At 51.0% G+C, this 18,928-nt stretch overlaps 2 protein-coding genes across 2 annotated transcripts in view; both read left to right on the top strand.

The window, feature by feature from the left end:
* The window catches only part of EEPD1 (endonuclease/exonuclease/phosphatase family domain containing 1), a 144,702-nt gene extending 141,394 nt beyond the window's left edge, over positions 1 to 3,308 (top strand). Inside the window, exons 7-8 of the mRNA XM_050785498.1 lie at positions 580 to 774; positions 2,586 to 3,308. Coding sequence (XP_050641455.1) covers positions 580 to 774; positions 2,586 to 2,785 — 395 coding nt within the window. The 3' untranslated portion in view covers positions 2,786 to 3,308. The remainder of the gene's footprint in view (positions 1 to 579; positions 775 to 2,585) is intronic.
* Positions 3,309 to 17,133: 13,825 nt separating this feature from the next.
* ANLN (anillin, actin binding protein) overlaps positions 17,134 to 18,928 on the top strand; it is a 141,597-nt gene continuing 139,802 nt past the window's right edge. Inside the window, exon 1 of the mRNA XM_050785501.1 lies at positions 17,134 to 17,389. The gene's annotated coding sequence lies outside the window, so the exon portion shown is untranslated. The remainder of the gene's footprint in view (positions 17,390 to 18,928) is intronic.

The following is an 18,928-nucleotide window of genomic DNA, read 5'->3' on the forward strand; positions in this document are numbered from 1 at the left end:
TCTCATCCTTGTTGAACCGAGCACTTCCGTGCATCCTCTGAGACCCAAGTCAGGCATTGCCTCCTCTGGGAAGCCTTCCCTGACCACCTTTCCCTGTGCTGTGTTGGTTTCAGTATGTGTGTTTGTTTTTGCACCTACTCTCTGCTCTTGTCTGTTTTCTGTCTGTCTCTCAGAGCAGGAGTTGCATTTTATTCAACTCTGGATTTCCTGCATAGTAAGTGCCCAGTAAATGTATGTTGAGCTTTTGTTAAATATTTGGGCAAGACCCTCAGGCTTTTTTTTTTTTTTTTTTTTTTTTTGTAATGAGATTGGGAACCCATAAGCTTCAACAGGGGTGATTTTTGTGTCACGCCGCCCCTCATTTCCAAACGCATTGCTGACCTACTCTTAATGTTGGTGGCGGGGTGATATGCACACAAAATGTGGAAGAGTTAGGAGAGTGAGAACTGAGAACCATGCCACAGTCCTAACCCTGTGGAAGTCAAGTCAGAATCTCGATCCCATTTCAAAGGGCCACGGTCCATGTTGGGTTTTACTTCCCACCAACTCTTAAACTCATTTTCTTCCTTCCACTTGCAGGAGAAAAGGATGTCATTATCTTAGGAGATTTTGGCCAAGGGCCAGACAGCAATGACTATGATATTCTGAGGAAAGAAAAGTTCCACCACCTGATCCCTGCACACACCTTCACCAACATCAGCACCAAGAACCCGCAAGGCTCGAAGTCTCTGGATAACATCTGGATCAGTAAAAGCTTAAAGAAGGTTTTCACAGGTGAGGCAGAACTCACTTGTCCTTTCTCCTGTTCAGGAATGGAGGGAGAGAAACATGTTTGAACTGACAGAAGTCATCTCACCTCCTCTGGGGCATTCATAGGGTTGTGGTTTAGATGACTGTATAACTGCCATTCAATCAGAGACGGAGTCCAGGAATCCAGGCCCCTGTCAGTCCTGCACTGAGGACCGCACAGTGTTTTCCAGCTGTTCTCTAATTGTTTTTGTAACTCTTCGTTATTTAATTATATTCAAATATACCTACTGCTTCATAGATTTCTAAATCCTCATTTTTCAAAGTGAAGGGGAGTATGACAAATAATTTTAGAACACCCACTGACCTACAACAAGCAGATGTGTTCTGGGCAATCCTGGTCATAGAGTAGCAGAGTCCTGATTCAGAGATGAGCTGATAACGTTACTTTTAGGACACTTAGTCCTCTAGCAAACATTTGTCAAACGTGCAAGCGCTGTGTTGTAGAATGCAGCGTAGACGTGCTGTGAGGTGGACGTGCTCTGAGGTGAGCAGGCGTCTCGTGTAGTGTCACAATGGGACAGGAGACATGCTCAGAGCTCCGCACGGAGCGGGGTGTGGGGGTGATTTCGCCCTCCCTGCAAACTGGTAAGCTGCTGAGTCAGGAGACAGTCAGCGATATGGAAGAGACAGTAGGGTCTTTTGATGAAAGACAAAAATAGTGTTTCTAAACTCTGACTGGACACTTTGCAAAGCCCCATGGATGCGTATTATACTTCAATGAGAAATTTAAAAATAAGAAAAGTTGCAGGGCCTGGCTTTTATTGCAAGAGAGACTAACGGGCAGCCAAGGCCAAGATCTTCAAGACTAGGACATCTAGGCTTGACTCTCACCCGCTTCTCCCCTCTCTCTCGGGGCACTAGTTTCCTATTGTACTCTGTCATGGGAGGACCCAAATGATAAAGAAAATGGGTCTCAGGGGAGTGACAATCATCAAACTAGCCTCGGTTTGCAGAAATGCTCTATGGGCCAGGAGCAGAGGCCAGCCCATGGCCTTCGCAGGCTCCCAGGAAGGTGCCTATTGAAGGAAGAGAGCTGGAGAAGCTGAGCCAACAGGGCTGGAAGGAAGTTGGAAATCCTTTCAGTGGTTCCCTTCCTGTGAAGTTGCTGAGCTCAGGGAGGAGTTGCCCCCGCTATAGAACGGTCAGCAGTGTGTGCCAAAGCTCCACCCAGAATCCAGGCCCCTGTCAATCCTGCGCTAAGGACCGCACAGTGCTTTCTGGCCATTCTGTAATTGTTTTTGTAACTATTCATTATTTAATTATGTTCAAATATACCTCCTGCTTCATAGATTTCTAAATCATCATTTTAAAAATACTGTTACTTTCTCATAAGCTTCTGTAATTTTCTTTTTTACCCTTTCTGTAGAAAAGATTTCTACCCCTAACCCCCTTAGTGGCTTTTGCTTTGCAAAATCGGACCTTTGCTTTGGACGTGGGACATCTTTCTGAGGCGCGTGTCTCTGTCTTGCGATCAGATTGACAGCAGCGCGTGTGTGAGGACAGGTCAGCCCGTGTGTCCGGATGGACAGGAGGCCTGGCCTCTGGGTGGTTTCATTACCTAAATGCAGAAACCCTCGTTTATGTGGAAAATCAAATTGGCCAAGACCTTTCATATGCACAGGCAAATGCAGAGGCACCTTCCAGCTACCTGAGGCAGCCTCTCCGGGCACCCCGGCCTGTAGACATGCGGAGTGACCCTCCACCTGCCAGCCCAGGACCCCCCGCACCCACCCCACCATCCTGATTCCCAGTCTCTTCCCTTCCTCTCCCTTCAGGTCACTGGGCTGTGGTGAGAGAAGGCCTCACGAACCCTTGGATTCCGGATAACTGGTCTTGGGGTGGGGTGGCTTCTGAACACTGCCCAGTGCTGGCCGAGCTCTACACCGAAAAGGACTGGAGCAAGAAGGACGCCCCTCGGAACGGCAGCGGGGTGGCCTTGGAGCGAAGCGAAGCCAACATCAAGCACGAGCGATGATGACACCAAATCCATGTGTCCACCCTCGGACCCCAGGAGGGCACAGCCAAGGAGTGAGCCCTGCGGGGTGACGCTTCAGGGCCAGAACTGCCTTTTTATTTTTATTCTCAGAGCATCAGCACTTGGGGCCTTGCCCCACGCCTTCTCTGTGGACCATTCAGGACCTCCAGTGGGGGTGGCGTGCCAGGCGTGTACCCCACCAGGCAGGCAAAGCAGAAGCCGGCGGGGAGCGGAGACGCCTTTTATCTCTGGATGCCACGGAGCTGAGCAGCATTGGGCTGGCTGTCTGCTGCTGACTGGATGGCGGCACAAGGACAACATGAGCAGAGGGAGGAGAAGAAGGGGTGCTCAGGCTGCGGGCCGCAGCCCAGCAGCGCCGGAAGCACTCATTTCTGACCACCAGGCTGTAACGTTCCAGCTGTGCATTACAGAAAGCTTTTAACTGTGATCGGGCACTCTGCTCAGATACATTGAGTGGCAATTTTTAGTTTTGTTTTGAAAAAATAAACAGAGATTAACCTGCCTGGCTGCAGTGAGAGCATGGGACAAGTCCGCAACCACCCTCCGCACCGCCCCCTCCGCCCCGGCCGCAGTGTGTATTTGCACCACGGCAGGTGCCTCTGTGCAGAGCTGGGTTGAGCCCTGACCGGCTTCATCTCCCCTGCGCCTTTTATGTCCCCACCTTGAGGGCTTGCAGAGGCGCCTCTCAAGCCCCCACCCACTTGCTTGGACCTCTGTGAAGCCTCTCTGTCATCTCCCCTTCCCAGCCCTCCTTCATCCCCTGCCTCCTTCACCAGCCTGGCTTTTGCCTGGAGCACCATTAGTTTAGTTCTCTTTGCAGGACAAGAATTCTCTCAGGGTGGTATCGCCTCCTCCCTCCTCCCCACGCACTCCAGTTTTTAGCCCGGAGCCTCCTGTGGTTGGCTATCAGGAATGTGTGCTGTGTCAGGATACATAGGAAGTTAGACCTCGGAGTATCATGGAGAGTGCCCCTCCTTGTGGTCGGCAGTGGGGGCAGTTGGTTGTGGGGCTGGAGAGAGGCTGTGGGGAGGAAGCGAGGATGCGTGCCTGCCACTAGGCATCTGCATCCCTGAGCCCAGGCCAGGAGGGATTTCCCTTAGGCAACACCATCCCAGGGAGATCGGCCACAGTGCCCATTTCACAGCCGAAGAAAGTGAGGCTTAGAGAGCTCGACCTCCTCAAGGTCACACCACTGGGTAAATAGAGGGGACGCAGACTCAGGTTTTGCTGTGTGCTCACATTTCAACTTTATGCTTAACATGAATGAAAAAATATGGAAGTAAATAGTGAAAAGGTGAGTTATGAGCTTAGATTACCTAGATTATTGCAGTATTCCATGGAAGCTGAGGGCTTATTCCTCTTTCCACACCGAACACTAAATGTAGACCAGTATCAAGAACCCTCCTGTCCCCAAGCAGTGTAAACCCAGTGGCTTCTCTGATGTGGAGCTGATGGGCCATGAAGGGGGCCCATTTTTCCCCAAAGGCCGTCCTTTTGGGGCCACCTGGCTCCAAGGAGCATCGCTGGCCTTGGGGACGGGAAGGGAACCCTCTTCCAGGAGCTCTAAGAGTACTTGGGAATCAGTTGTGTCCATTCTGAGGTCTCCAGTGGGAGGGTGGCAACTGCTGTCCCTGGGTTCAGGCTGTGCTTCTGGAAGCGTCGAAATGGGATGCCTGAGCCTTGAGGAAAAGCAGCAAGGTTAGCATTAAAGTCGAGAGGGGCAGCTCAGGATGCTACCAGGGAGCACATCATTTCTGGTGTCTCGTCTAAAGGTAAAACCTTCCCTATATTCGCCAGCCAGATGTCCCAAATCCCTTTATCTAGATTGCTTTTTGCACCAAAGCTGTGGACAGAAAAGCCTCCTTAAGTGAGCTGAGGGCAAAGGAAATCGAATCAGATGACTTGTGTGTGCGTAATCGGGCTTGAGCCAGAGGCTAGGGAGCTGAGTCCCAGCCACACCTCACTGGCCCTTTTGCTTTTCACGCCCAGGAATCAGTGGCCCGGGAAGTGTGCTGGGCAGCTGTTCTTACTCCAGCTCAACCCATTGGGTGTTGGCTGTTTTGGTTTTAGTTGTTGCTTTGTATTTTGTTGTTTTAATTAATAGGCTTTATTTGTAAGAGCGATTTTATGTTTACAGAAAAATTAGGCACAAAGGGATTCCCATATCCCCCCTCTTCTTTGCATATTTCCCCTCTAATTAGCATGTTGCATTAGTGTGGCACTTTGTTATAAATGATGAACTTGTATTCATTATTATTAGCTACAGTTCATAGTTTATATTAAAGTTCACTCTTTGTGTTGTGCATCCTATGGGTTTTGACAAATGTATAATGACATGTATCGCCATGCTACAGAATCATTCAGAATACTTCCTCTGATCTAAAAATGCCCTTGTGGTGGGGCATGGTGGCTCGCGCCTGTAATCCCAGCGCTTTGGGAGGTGGAGGCGGGCAGATCATTTGAGGTCAGGAGTTCAAGACCAGCCTGACCAACATGGTGAAACCCCATCTCTACTAAAAATACAAAAATTAGCCAGATGTGGTGGCGCATGCCGGTAATCCCAGCTACTCGGAGGCTGAGGCCTGAGAATTGCTTGAACCTGGGAGGTAATTGCAGTGAGCTGAGATCACAGCATTGTACTCCAGCCTGGGCAACAAGAGCGAAACTCCGACTAAAAAAAAATACCCTTGTTTTCCACCTATTCATCCATGCCTCCCTCCCCTTAACCCGTGACAATCACTGCTCTTTTCACCATCTCCATAGTTTTGCTTTTCCAGGGTGTCGTTTGGTTGGAATCATAGAGTATGCAGCCTGTTCGAGTGGGCTTCTGCCCCTAGCCACATGCATTTAACGTTGTTCTGTGTCTTTCTGTGGCCTGACAGCTCCTTTCTTTTTCCCGCTGAGTCATGTTCCACTTTGTGGAATTGACCTGCCTCCCTTGGATTGTTTCTGCGCCTTCCCCAGAGCTTCCTCCCACCGCTGCCCCAGCTCCACCCACAAATGCGGCATTTCTGTCTGAGTCCACCTCTTCCATTCTCCCTCTCCATTCTTTTCTTGCTTCTCCATCTTCCAAGATTGTCTGAGAAGGGGCCTAACTGTGAATGACTTTGTTGGAGAAGCCAAGGGGAGTCCCCTGCTGCTGACCCAGGGTTGGGAAGAGAAGAAGGGATTAAGTACCAGAAAAGCTCTTACAGTTCCACAGGTGCTGACTGGGAGCCCATGATATTCTCCCAGCTCTCCCTATCATAGGAGAACCGCAGGCAGCCAACTGTCCCTTCCTGGCCCCGATGGAACCTCTCTCCTCTCCTGCCCATTGCCTGCCACAGATCAGAGATGGCTCTTTCTATGCAGGGGTGGGGCCCCAGCCATCTCTATCAGCTCTGCCGGCACTGCAGGGGTGACTGACTAGAGGCCAAAAGCCCTCCTGGGCCTCAGATAACCAGGCCCAAGCTTTGACCCCCTCGTGGCTGCTCTAGGGACTGCAAGGGAGGACATGGGCTTGGCCTTTCCTAAAGGGCTGCTTTCTTCCGAAGTCAAGGGGATGCTGTTTTCTTCTTTGTGTTCCTTTAGTTCTGACATCAGAATTCTCCTCAGTGCAGATGACATCGCTCCCTGGAATGGGTGAGAATCCTAACACCTGGGTTTTCAGTTCTGCCCAGCATGGCCTAAGTCTCTACCCTCTGTGCAGGGGAGATAAGTGAATCTCACCTGAGACAGCCACAGGATTTGTTTTCTGGGGAAAGGAATTAATGACTTGAACAGCACTCACTGGTCTTAAACTCAGCACACATTTTCAAATACCCACTGCCCCCACTTACTGACTCCTTACCGTTCTAAGCACTTCATACTTCAAACTGACTCATTCCTCAGAACAGTGCAATCAGGTTGGTCCTATTATCTTTCTTCTGTTCCTTTTACAGAGGAGGAAACTGAGGCATGGAGAAGGTAACCAGGCCGGGGCTGTACAAGGAGAAAGGGCAGAGCCAGAATGCCTGCCCACCACCAGCGTTGCACTTCTACCAGCACGCCCTGCACCCAGAGGCAAAGTGCCTCTGCCTGGGCTTAGTTGGACATAAACTCGTACACCACAGACAGAGTGGGTGGCACTTCTCCCCTGAGGACCCTGGGGGTGGTGTCACTGCTCGATGGCTACATGCCCAGGATTTGGAGGCAGCAGGCCTGGCTTCTGGCTTCTGTCCCAGCTCTCTGGGTCATAACTGCTGGCCCCTGCACGTTCAAGTTGTCTGGCAAGTCCCAGTTTTCTTGTCTGTTAAGTGAGGACAAAACCTCTCTGAGAAGGTTGTGAAAAATAAACATCTGCCCAGCCCTCAGGGCATCTGACCGCAGGGCCAGTGGGATGACACTGCAGGGGAGCCATTTGTTTCAAATGCCCGGACACATCATAAGGGCTCACTAAGTGGCAGCATTTCTTTTTTTTTTTTTTTTTTTTTTTTTTTTTTTTTTTGAGATGGAGTCTCGCTCTGTCGCCCAGGCTGGAGTGCAGTGGCCGAATCTCAGCTCACTGCAAGCTCCGCCTCCCGGGTTTACGCCATTCTCCTGCCTCAGCCTCCCCAGTAGCTGGGACTACAGGCGCCCGCCACCTCGCCCGGCTAGTTTTTTGTATTTTTTAGTAGAGACGGGGTTTCACCATGTTAGCCAGGATAGTCTCGATCTCCTGACTTTGTGATCCACCCGTCTCGGCCTCCCAAAGTGCTGGGATTACAGGCTTGAGCCACCGCGCCCGGCCAAGTGGCAGCATTTCTAAAAGTCATCTTTCACTGCTTATTTCTTAGTATTTCCATGTTATTCCCAGGCTCTCTCTGCTCCTTCCAAGCTTTGTGGTTTCCCAACAGCATGTAATTCTGTACTTTCCACTGGTCAATCTGGGCCCTCAGAAGTAGGGACCCCTGGCCCAGTGGTACCTGTCACATGCACACTGATTGTTGAGGAAAACCCAGAGACTCTCTGAGGGCCAAAAACTGCTGCTCCCAGGCTCCAGCTGTTCCTGGTAGAGAAACTCGGTGGGAAACTCAACAAAGCTTCTTTGGGGACAGCACACACAGCACCTTGGATTTACCCTGAGCACAAGGACAGGCAGCCACTGGGTGAATTCCTGCCGGGAGGAACAACCAACATTCCCTGGGACGGTCACTGGATTTGGCAGGCCCAGCCTCTCCAAGGAGATGTCCACAGAGCAGCCTGCATGAGCAGACACGTTGTAAGTGGCGTTGAGAGGGGCTTGGGAAGGGTAGGCCTTGCAGTCAGGGGACAGGTCATTGTGCTTCTAGAGGAATCCGCCAGGAGAGGACTGGAGACGACTGAAGAGCTCAAGCCTCAATGTGACCCACCACTGCATCCTGGAGAGAAAACCGCCCTGAGAGGGGCAGTGTTTGCCAAGGGATGCTTTGTTGGTGCAGGAATTGAGGTTTGAGGGTGAATGAGCAAAGGGGTTGGCCACGCAGAGTTGTGAGGACGTAAACACAGACACGCGCTCATGGGTGCACACCAGATACCTTAGTGTACTGTGCTTTATTAATGGGCTTAAGCAGCCTGAGGGCTGTTGGATTTTCGGGGTGCCGGCTGACAAGTCCTAGGGCTGGGCTGGTGCAAGGCTGCATTCGCAGTTCAGTGCCTAGAGCTGTTTTCTTGGGCTTGATTCCTACTTATTCCCCCTCAGTAAAGGAATACTTGGATATTTCACTTTGAAATGCTAAAAATAAGGACAGTCCAACTCAATATTGCTTTGAGGTGTGATTTCTAAAGTGGTTTGGATGGAGCCGTCACTGGATCTGGGTGGCTCATTGGTACAGAACTCTCTCTCCGGACCAGGCTGGAAGTTGCAGTGAACCCTCATTCAGAGCCTCTGGGACCAGGCTGACACTGGACACTTCCTTCCTAGGAACTTCATGAACAGCACCTTCTCCAGCCTGCCCACTTAGCAGCTGGCTGGTTAGAATAAATTAAATAAGGGAAATGAGGAAGAGAGGAAGGGGGAGGGGAGAGAGTGATCAAAGTCAAAGCATCCATTCATCCATTCATCCATCCATCCATCCATCCATCCATCCATCCATCCATCCATCCATCCAACTCATATTTACTGAAGGCCTAATGTGTGCCCGACACTTCACAAGATAATTCCTTTTGTGTGAAGGTTACACTTTCACAGAGAAGACAGAATTCATTATTCATAGCTATTGACATTATTACAAATAACAATTATTAAAAAGCCATCTGAAAAAGTTGCATGGCAATTTAGGGGGAAAAAAGCCCTGATTTAAGATAAATAATCCAGCTCAGTAAACATTTTTTAAATTAGGCCCCCCCCAAAAAATGGTGCTGACTCCTGAAATGGAGGCCACATGTGTTTGAACAAACTAAAGGCCACCGTGGACGAGCATAGCATGCGAGGCCCATGCTCCCACACTCCCACTCTTTCATGCTCCCATGCTCCCACTCTCTCACGCTCCTGTGCTCCCATGCTCCCCCTCTCCCACGCTCCCATGTTCCCCTGCTCCCCCTCTCCCATGCTCCTATGCTCCCACTCTCTCACGCTCCCATGCTCCCCCTCTCCCATGCTCCCATGCTCCCCCTCTCCCATGCTCCCATGCTCCCACTCTCTCACGCTCCCATGCTCCCCCTCTCCCATGCTCCCATGCTCCCCCCTCCCATGCTCCCATGCTCCCACTGTCTCATGCTCCCATGCTTCTGTGCTCCCATGCTCCTCCTCTCCCGTGCTTCTGAGCTCCCACACTCCCATGCTTCCTGTGCCATGTGCTTTCGGCCCTGTTCCTACCATGTCTTCTCACAAGACTTTCAGGATTAAGCAATTCCTGGCCAAGAAACAAAAATAAAACTGTCCCATTCCCCAGTGGATTCAGATAAAAACTGGTAATAAAGCCAGGTACTGGCCGGATGTGGTGGTGCACACCTGGAGTCCCAGCTATTCGGGAGGCAGAGGCAGGAGGATTGCTTGAGTCTGTGAGTTCCAGGCTTCACTGAGCTGTGATGGCAAAAACCATCAGGTACAACTCCAAGGAGAGATGTTGGAGCAGAACCAAGCTGGGCCTCTTAGGAACTGGGTCTGAGATGTGCATATACTAATGCGGTAGCAAGATCCCTAGTGTCTGACCTCATGAAGCCAAAAACATCACCACTATCGGGACAGTTCAACATATTTTATTACAGAAAGGAATTTTCTCTTTGTTCCTATGCTCTGAACTTGCGGTTTGGCTCAGTAATAAATATGTAAGACTTTTTTTTGAGCTGCTAAAAAAATAAAGTTCTTCACAGGACTCATAGAGAACCACGCAGGCAGAGGTGGGCTGGAGTCAGCTCCCCCTACTTTCTCGTAGGAGCTGATTGTTCAATTTTCAGGAATTTTGCCAGCCAGCTGTTAGTTATTGGTAACTTGGCCTTGCCCTTGGTGGGAGAATTTACGCCATGGAGATTGACAAAGGCTACAAATCGGAACACTTTCCACTGAGAGCCCGTTGTTAAACATTTACCAGCACATCACCAAGACCAGGGCTTGGTTCTTCAGTGTAAAACATGGGTGGAGACCCAGCTCCTCCATAGCTGGGAAGAAACCAGAGGATAGAGATGCTTCAGTCTGGAAAGACAGAGCCTATCAGCTTATATGAACAAAGTCTGGAAACCACACAAACTGCCAAACTATACTGAGGGAGAAGCCCAGTCTCCTCATTGAGCCTTGCGATTTTTAAAGCATGAATTCTGTTATTTTAAAATGAAAACAAGTACCGTCTTCTACAGTCAGTTCAGAGTCTTGACTGCCCTTCTAGCACCCTTCCTCATTGCTGACCCTGAGCCTTAGCCTGTGCTTTCCCTCCTGCCTAAAATCTTCTATCCACTGGAATCCCAGAAACCCTTCCCAATCCCTGCCCCAACCTCCACCTCCAGGGTCTTCTGCAACCGCTCCATCCCATGCCGGTTCCCAGCCTGCCTCGACTCCAGTGGTCTTAAACGTCCACGGGATTTCCTTGGCACTTGCTTGCTGTCTTGCCTTGTTACTTAACATCAGATGGAGGTCCAAGTGGTTTCCAATGGGGAGAGGTGCATTTCGCAATGTCTAGAGACATTGTTGGTTGTCACAGCTGGGGTGATGGTGCCACTGGCACCTAGTGGGTAGAGCCCAGGGATGCTGCTAACATCTTATAATGCAGACAGCCCCTGCTCCTCCAACAAGTCTGGCCCCAATTGTCAATAGTGCAGAGGTTAGGAAGCCCTTTTGTACACTAGTGACCACGTCCTAGTTCAACCTCACTCTCCAAAGATCCAAGCACAGAGCCAGGCATGTCATAGACCTTCAATTGTTTGAGGCAAGTGTGCCTTCACTCACCTCAGGGCTTATTTCCAGAACACATTTCTTCTACCATGATTACCACCCACTCCCACCTCCCTCCTCCCTCTTCCAAACCCTGATTGAAAATATAGGGCCGGGCGCGGTGGCTCACGCTCGTAATCCCAGCACTTTGGGAGGCCGAGGCAGGTGGATCACGAGGTCAGGAGATCGAGACCACGGTGAAACCCCGTCTCTACTAAAAATACAAAAACTTAGCCAGGCGCGGTGGCAGGCGCCTGGGCGCCTATAGTCGCAGCTACCAGGGAGGCTGAGGCAGGAGAATGGCCTGAACCTGGGAGGCAGAGCTAGCAGTGAGCTGAGATTGCACCACGGCACTCCAGCCTGGGGGACAGAGCGAGACTCCGTCTCAAAAAAAAGAAAATATAAACAAGTACGAATTACATAAATTGATAGATAACAAGAACGGGTTATCAATAGAAGCCTGCAGCGTCAGAGGTTCACCTGGGTACTGTAGGGCTTGCAAGCCTTTCCAGAAATGTGCCTTTTAAACCTCTGCAAGCTGAACCCTGTTCTCTGTCTGGCCACCTCCCAGTGGCTTTACTTCTGTCCCTCACCAACTTAGCTGCTGTCATACAGATTGCAGAGACATTCTTGCTGCACAGAAACCAGATGTAGTTGTAAGAATAATTTACGATGGTTCCATCCATCCACATTAAAAAATAGTTCCTTATCAGCCGGGCGTGGTGGCTCATGCCTGTAATCCCAGTACTTTGGGAGGCAAAGGTGGGAGGGTCACCTGAGGTCACAAGTTCAAGACCAGCCTGGCCAACATGGTGAAACCTTTCCTCCACTAAAAACACAAAAATTAGCCAGATGTGGTGCTGGGCTTGTAATCCCAGCTACTCGGGAGGCTGAGGCAGGAGAATCACTTGAACCCAGGCAGCAGAGATTGCAATGAGCCGATATCACGCCATTGCACTCTGGCCTGGGTGACAGAGCGAGACTCAACCTCCAAAAAAAAAAAGTTCTTTATCATCTGTAGTGGGTCAGGCATTGTTCTAAGCAGGGGTGAGGTTGTGTCTTTGACAGCCATAAGACACTTACCACTAACCAATCAGATCAGACACTAGACTAGGAGCTGGGCCAGAGAGACAGACAGACACGCAGACATGGACACACCCAGGCAGACAATGATACTAGGAAGGGGCAAGGCAGGACCACAGCAAAGGCCCCAGTGAAAGGCAGCGCCACCACGGGCAGGTGCTGTTCTGGCCCCATCCTGGAGAACTGGGCTGGCGGAAGCTCGTGGCCCTCCTGGGAAGGCCAGTTCCCAGGACTGTTCCCAGAGACTCTGTCCCCAGAGACTCGGGATGAATGAGGTATGGCCCAAGCTTGTGGGAAAATTGCAGATCAACACTGCATCCTGGAGAAACACTTTGGTTTGGCCTCAAGTCACTGTCCTTTCATTTCTCTGCTGACCACAGTGAGTCCCCTGTGTGAGGATGACTGGGTGGAGGTGGCATCTTGCTAGCTGATTGCCTTCCAGTGGAGCAGGGACCATCTCTTAGGTGGACAATGAATGCAAATTGAAATTTTTCAAAGAATTTGTCAGCCACATTAGAATTGGTATTTATCAAGGGCTTATTAGGGCCAGAAGTTATATTAGAAACTTTATGAATATTTCTCATATAGTTCTCCAGACAATCCAATGAAACATGGCTTAGTACCCAGGGTTCCAGGGCTCAGAGGTGAACAATTTTCCAGAAGCCAGTAGTGGAGGTGGGAGCTGAAAACAGCCTAACTCCAAAGCCCGTGGTTTTTTTGTTTGTTTGTTTGTTTGTTTGTTTTTTGAGACAGAGTCTTGTTCTGTCACCCAGGCTGGAATGCAGTAGCACAATCTCAACTCACCGCAACCTCTGCCTCCCAGGTCCAAGCAATTCCCTTGCCTCAGCCTCCCCAGTAGCTGGGACTACAGGTGCACAGCACCATGCCCGGCTAATTTACATATTTTTAGTAGAGACGGGGTTTCACCATGTTGGCCAGGCTGGTCTTCAATTCCTGACCTCAGGTGATCAGTCTGCCTTGGCCTCCTAAAGTGCTGGGTTTACAGGTGTGAGCCACCACGCCTGGCTAAAGCCAGAGTTCTCAGCCCATACTTTTCTTAGCCCATACTTTTACTCTATTTCTCTCTCTCTCTCTCTCTCTCTCTCTCTCTCTCTCCTCCCCCCCCCTCCCCCTCTCCCTCCCTCCCTCTGGGGGGGTGTGTGTGTGTGTGTAAAACAAAGGAGCATTTTTGTTTTCATTCTTAAATATATTCTTAATTTTCTGCAATGAATGTGAAAGCATCAATTTGATAATCAGAAAGGAAATAATATAATCACAAGCACAAAGCTGAGTTAAGGAAAAAAGGACTGAACTGACTTCCCTTCACCTTACAGCCTGTAGGCCCCTTCCTCCCCTGGGGGTGCTGCTGCTCCAGCTCCTTCCTGTCTCATCTCCCTTCCTATCTCATCTTTCCTTAGGGAGCTGTCTTGAGAGAGAGGCTGGGACACTGGTCTCCCCCCAACAGATCCTGAAGGCGGTGACTTACCCAAGCAGAGCCCCAGGCACCACTCCCTTCTTCAGAAGTTACCAGAACGACCCTCAGGCAACTTCCTCCGGGTCAGCCCAAGGGCCCTTCCCACACCCCTGGGCCCAGCCGCAGGTGTCTGGCGTTTTTCCTAAGTGGGATCAGGGAAGATGTCTCAAATCATGCCAGGCAGCAGCCATCTGGAAAATTGCTGATGGCTTAGCACCCTCGGCGGCCCTGGGCTCCTGCCTCCTGGGCCTTCTGAGTCAGCGCCTGCACCCAGGGCAGGAGCAGCCTCTGTGGAAGGGTGAGACAAGCTGGCTGCAGCGCAGGACGGCTCTGCTGGTTGGGTAGAGAGGAGACAGCGGAGGAACTTCAGCCTCTCCGAAGAGTAAGAGCTGAGCGAAGCTGTGAAAGAGGCATCCTCGCTTGGCTCATGGTGGGTACCTTTAGCCCTTGAAAGGCTCAATTCCAGCCCAGACTGAGAAATGGCGGAGCCTCGCCACAGCAGAGCACTCCGCTCCGGGAATGAATGGTGGAGCTCCAGGGCTTCCAGCTTCCTCCTCCCCGTTAGCGGCCTCTCCTCCCGGGCCCTGCAGCCTGGGCCTGCCCTTCCTCAGCCCGGAAGGCAGGAGGTTTCATAAAACAGAATTAGAAGTGCAAGTTTTCTAGAATCTTCAGGATTAGTTAATAAACAGATGGTCTATCTCTTCCCCCTTCCCCTGCATGGGAAATATGAGAGGATTGAGTAGAGTTAGAAATCCACTTAAATTTGCAAAACGTAGATAGTTGTTGAACCTGGGTCAAGGGAACACAGGGGTTCATAATACACTTCTTTCTACTTTTGTGTATGTTTGAAATGTTTCACAGCACAATTAATACAATGCATAAATAATAAAAAGCCCAAGACACAAAAAATAATAAAACACACTTTTTAAAGGAATACATGCTTATATTTACTTAAAGTATAAATAAAATTGATACTTTTTTTTTGAAGTGGAGTTTTTGCTCTGTTGCTCAGGCTGGAGTGCAGTGGCACGATCTTGGCTCACTGCAACTTCCACTTCCTGGGTTCAAGCAATTCTCCTGCCTCAGCCTCCCGAGTAGCTGGGATTACAGGCATGCGCCACCATGCCTGGCTAATTTTTTTGTATTTTTAGTAGAGATGGGCTTTCACCATGTTGACCAGGATGGTCTCAAACTCTTGACCTCAGGTGATCCACCAGCCTTGGCCTCCCAAAGTGCTGGGATTATAGGCATGAGCCACTGCGCCTGGCCCAAATTTATACTTTTTAAAGGAATCAGCAAGTACTACATTTCCCTGTAGACCAAGGTGCCAGCGTGCTCGCAGTTAGGGGTGGGCGTGTGTGCGAGGGATTTGCCTCTGTAATTCCTTCCCTTTATGCCAGTCCCTGGAAAGAATCACCAAAAGGAATTCAGTGTTTAATTCTCAAAGGGGAACATTAAAATGTATGTATTTGGAGGGTAAAATGTACGTATTTGGAGGGTAAATTAAAAGTCCCAGAGAGAAAAGAAGAAAGGGCTATTTTAAAGCCCTGGGTTGCTTTTTGTGTGTTAATCACCCATTGGGCACCCACCAGGATAGGCCCTGGGGGTGGGGCTGGGGGAGAGGGAGCAGGAAGATCCCTGCCTTCCAGGGCCACCCCTCCCTGGTCTGGGTCATACGTGTCTCCAGTGCAGCGCTCCTGCAGCTGCGCAAGCCTGGACGGGAAGCTGCTAGCCAGGCTGGAGTGGGATCCTCTTGTATTCCGTGTTCTCCTCTCCGTGAGTCTCCGCTAAAGATGTGGCCAGGAGGAGTCTGAGCACCCACCAGGTCAAAGGGAAACTTCTTTCTCTCCCGGCTCAGAAAAGCCTCACCCAAGAGCCAGGCAAAACAATTCATCCCTCCATCTTCTGTCACATGTAAGAAAACCATGGGTCCCCTTAATGAAATTTATTTTGTTATTTTTTGAGATGGAGTTTCCCTCTTGTTGCCCAGGCTGAAGTGCAGTGGTGCCATCTCAGCTCACTGCAACCTCTGCCTCCTGTGTTCAAGCCATTCTGCTGCCTCAGCCTCCCGAGTAGCTGGGATTACAAGCGCCTGTCACCACGCCTGGCTAATTGTTGTATTTTTAGTAGAGACAGGGTTTCACCATGTTGGCCAGGCTGGTCTTGAACTCCTGACCTCAAGTGATCCACCCGCCTCGGCCTCCCGAAGTACTGGGATTACAGGTCTGAGCCGTACCACTGCCCCTTCTACCACCCCTGCCTTAATGAAATTGAACCCTGAGCCTCCAGGCTGGGGATGCCTGGGATTGGTTCTCCTCGGCTGAGAGGGCCTGAGCAGGCCAGCCCAGCCATCTGCCCAGAGTCTCGTTCCTGCTGTGGCCACAGGGCACTCACCTTCCCACCCGGAACACTCCTGTCCGCAGCACAGCTAGGCCTGGCTGGAGCAGGTAGCCCAGCCTTTACCCGAGACTTAAGGAGAGCAAAGAAGAAACAGCCCCAGGGAATCATGAAAGCAGCTTTATGTGACCTACAAGGTGGAGCGTTCTCACCCTCAGCTTGTGGGAACAGATGGGTGGTCTCCCTGCCTGGCCCTACCTGGCAGACGCCAGCAGCCCCTGCCTCCTGGGAGGACCTTCAGTAGAACTGGACAACGAGGGCTCACTCTGAGTGAGGCCCAGAAGTGGACAGCGATGAGTCCTCCTGCCTGTCTAGGGCTGTCATCTGAGTGCCACTGTTTATGCGACAGGGTCTTACTCCGTTTCCCAGGCTGCAGTGCAGTGGTGCAAGCATGGCTTACTGCAGCCTCGACCTCCTGGGCTGAACCAGTCCTCCACCTCAGCCTCCCAAGTAGCTGACGAGATCACAAGTACACACCACCATACCAGTTAATTTTTTCCCCCAGTTTATAGAAACAGGGTCTCCCTGAGTTGCCCAGCCTGGTCTTGACCTCCTGGGCTCAAGTAATCCTCCCACCTCAGCCTCCCAAGTAGCTGGTGAGACCACAGGCACTCACCACCACACAGGTTGTTTTTTTCCCCCAGTTTTTGTAGAAATGGGGTCTCCGTATGTTGCCCAGGCTGGTCTTGACCTTCTGGGCTCAAGCACTTCTCCTATCTTGGCCTCCCAAAGTGTTGGGGTTACAGGTGGGGGCCCAGCCTCTGAGTGCCACCTCCTGCCTGACAATCAGTCCCTTTCCCAGTTGCCAGGCCCCAGAGATGTTTGTCTCTCTCAGAGAAGAGCCCCGCACTACCCACAGGGTCTACAAGAACCCATATTTGAGGGCGGGGTGTCCAGCAGATGGAAAAGAGGTGGGGAGGGCACCGAAGTGAACAGGTGCTGACTGCCAGCCTTGTCAGCACCACACACCTGGCAAGGCCCCTTAAACCTCACCTCAGCCCCGTGGTGCAGAAAAGGAAACCAAAACTCAGGCAGGTAAGTAACCAGTACCTGGGCCTCGCCGCCAGGAGGCGACAAAGTCAGGATTCCAACTCAGCTCCGACACTAGCGGCCTGATTTTGAACAGTTCAGGGGAGAGGCTCATAATCAAGAACAAACACAGAAAAACGTTTGCAGCCGAGATGAAGAGTACTGTGTGAACCTGAGGAAGGAGAGAGAACCCGATCAGCTGGAGGCACGTCTGAGGAGCTTTCCTGGGAAAGGTCCTCTTGAGCCAGGACTTCACAGGGTGAGTGGCAGATGGCATCCCCGGAAGAGGGGACCAAGAGGGCTGGGGTGTGAAGGGAGGACAGCGGTGATGTGGCTGCTCCTGGCAGGAGCTTAGGACGAGATATGGAGAGGAGACTGACAGGCGCCACAGGCCAGCTCTTCCAAGGCAGGCTAAGGATGTTGAGGTGGTTCTGCAGCCCTGGGGAGCATTGCAGGCTTGTGTGGGAGTAGGAACAGGTAGAGGAGGGGGCCTGCAGCCGTGGTGCAGGAGCGGGGCAGGTATCGGGGCAGGGATGGGGGATGGCTCTCGTTGCTGGCACATTATTATGTGCTCCTTCGGCCAAGGTGTTAGTAGAGCTGGTGGGGGCCGGGGTGGTCACTCTCGTCTCAGAGAAAGGACTGAGGGACTGGAGAGCGAGCGAAGAGGCGGGCTATTGGGATACTGTTGAGTGTCACAAGGGCATGGGTTTGAGTTCTGCCTCCATCCTGACCAGCTTCAGGTTTCTAAGAAGTTGATCTTTGTTAGGTTTAAAAATAAAAATAAAAAATAAATCCAGGAAAAGAGCCAGGTTTGGGGAGAAGATGTTGATCCCTGTTTTGGACAAGTGGAACTTGGGTGCCTGTAGGTCAACTGCCCAGGCAGTTGGGAGCGGGTGGGTGGCTTACAACTTGAGAAATTTATTCACCCATGGTTCTGGAGGCAGGGAGTCCAAAATCAAGGTGTGAGCCTGTTTCTTTACCTGAAAAATGGAGGTATGTCTACTACCTTGTAATACTGTCATAAAGATGAAATGAAATGTGTTTGGCATGAAATCATTACCACCATCATTATCTTCAGTGGTGGCCAAGTGTGTCTAGGGAAGAAGACAGGAGTGCAATGTGGATGGAAAGGTTTGGGGAGTTCCCAGACCACCCAAATCTGTGGGCAGGATGGCACTGAGAAATGCAGAACGTGCCCTGGGGATAGGGGTGATTTTCTACAGTCTGGAGGACGTCTTTCAATCCTGGCTGCAGTGCAAAGCTGAGCAGTGTCCACAGGTGGACGGCCCCCAGGCAAGAATGAGGAGGCCCCTTTGTGGGAGCCAACACCATACAGGGGGACGAATTCAGATGTCAGGGCTCCATCAGAAGTAGGGGCACAGAGTTTAAACCACCACTGAAAAATAGGCAAGGGGACCCTTGTTGGAAGGAGTTTGCTGGGCATGAGAGAGGCCACCAGTGGCAGTAGGGGCAACCCTGACCTTCAGGGTCAAACCACATAAGGCAGGCTTGCCCTGCAGCTTTTGGTTTTGGTGTCTGCTTAGCTGGCCAAGTTCCAGTAGTCAGTGATGGAAGATGCTATTCCCAAGCACCCTGCTGACTTCCATTGCGACAAAGTATTTAATTAAATTATTGTTGGGAGGGCATTAGGGACTCGAGTTTTACTGAGCTAAGGAGTGAGTGCAGTGGGTGGGTGATAATGAAAGGGAAGTCAGATTGGAAGGAGGGTCACGGAAAACAAATGTCCTTGACAAAGGTGGGCAGAGCTCATGCAAATGAGACAGTCTAGGGAGCATTT

The sequence above is a fragment of the Macaca thibetana genome, chromosome 3, assembly GCF_024542745.1.
Source record: "Macaca thibetana thibetana isolate TM-01 chromosome 3, ASM2454274v1, whole genome shotgun sequence".
NCBI classification, from domain to species: Eukaryota; Metazoa; Chordata; class Mammalia; order Primates; family Cercopithecidae; genus Macaca; species Macaca thibetana.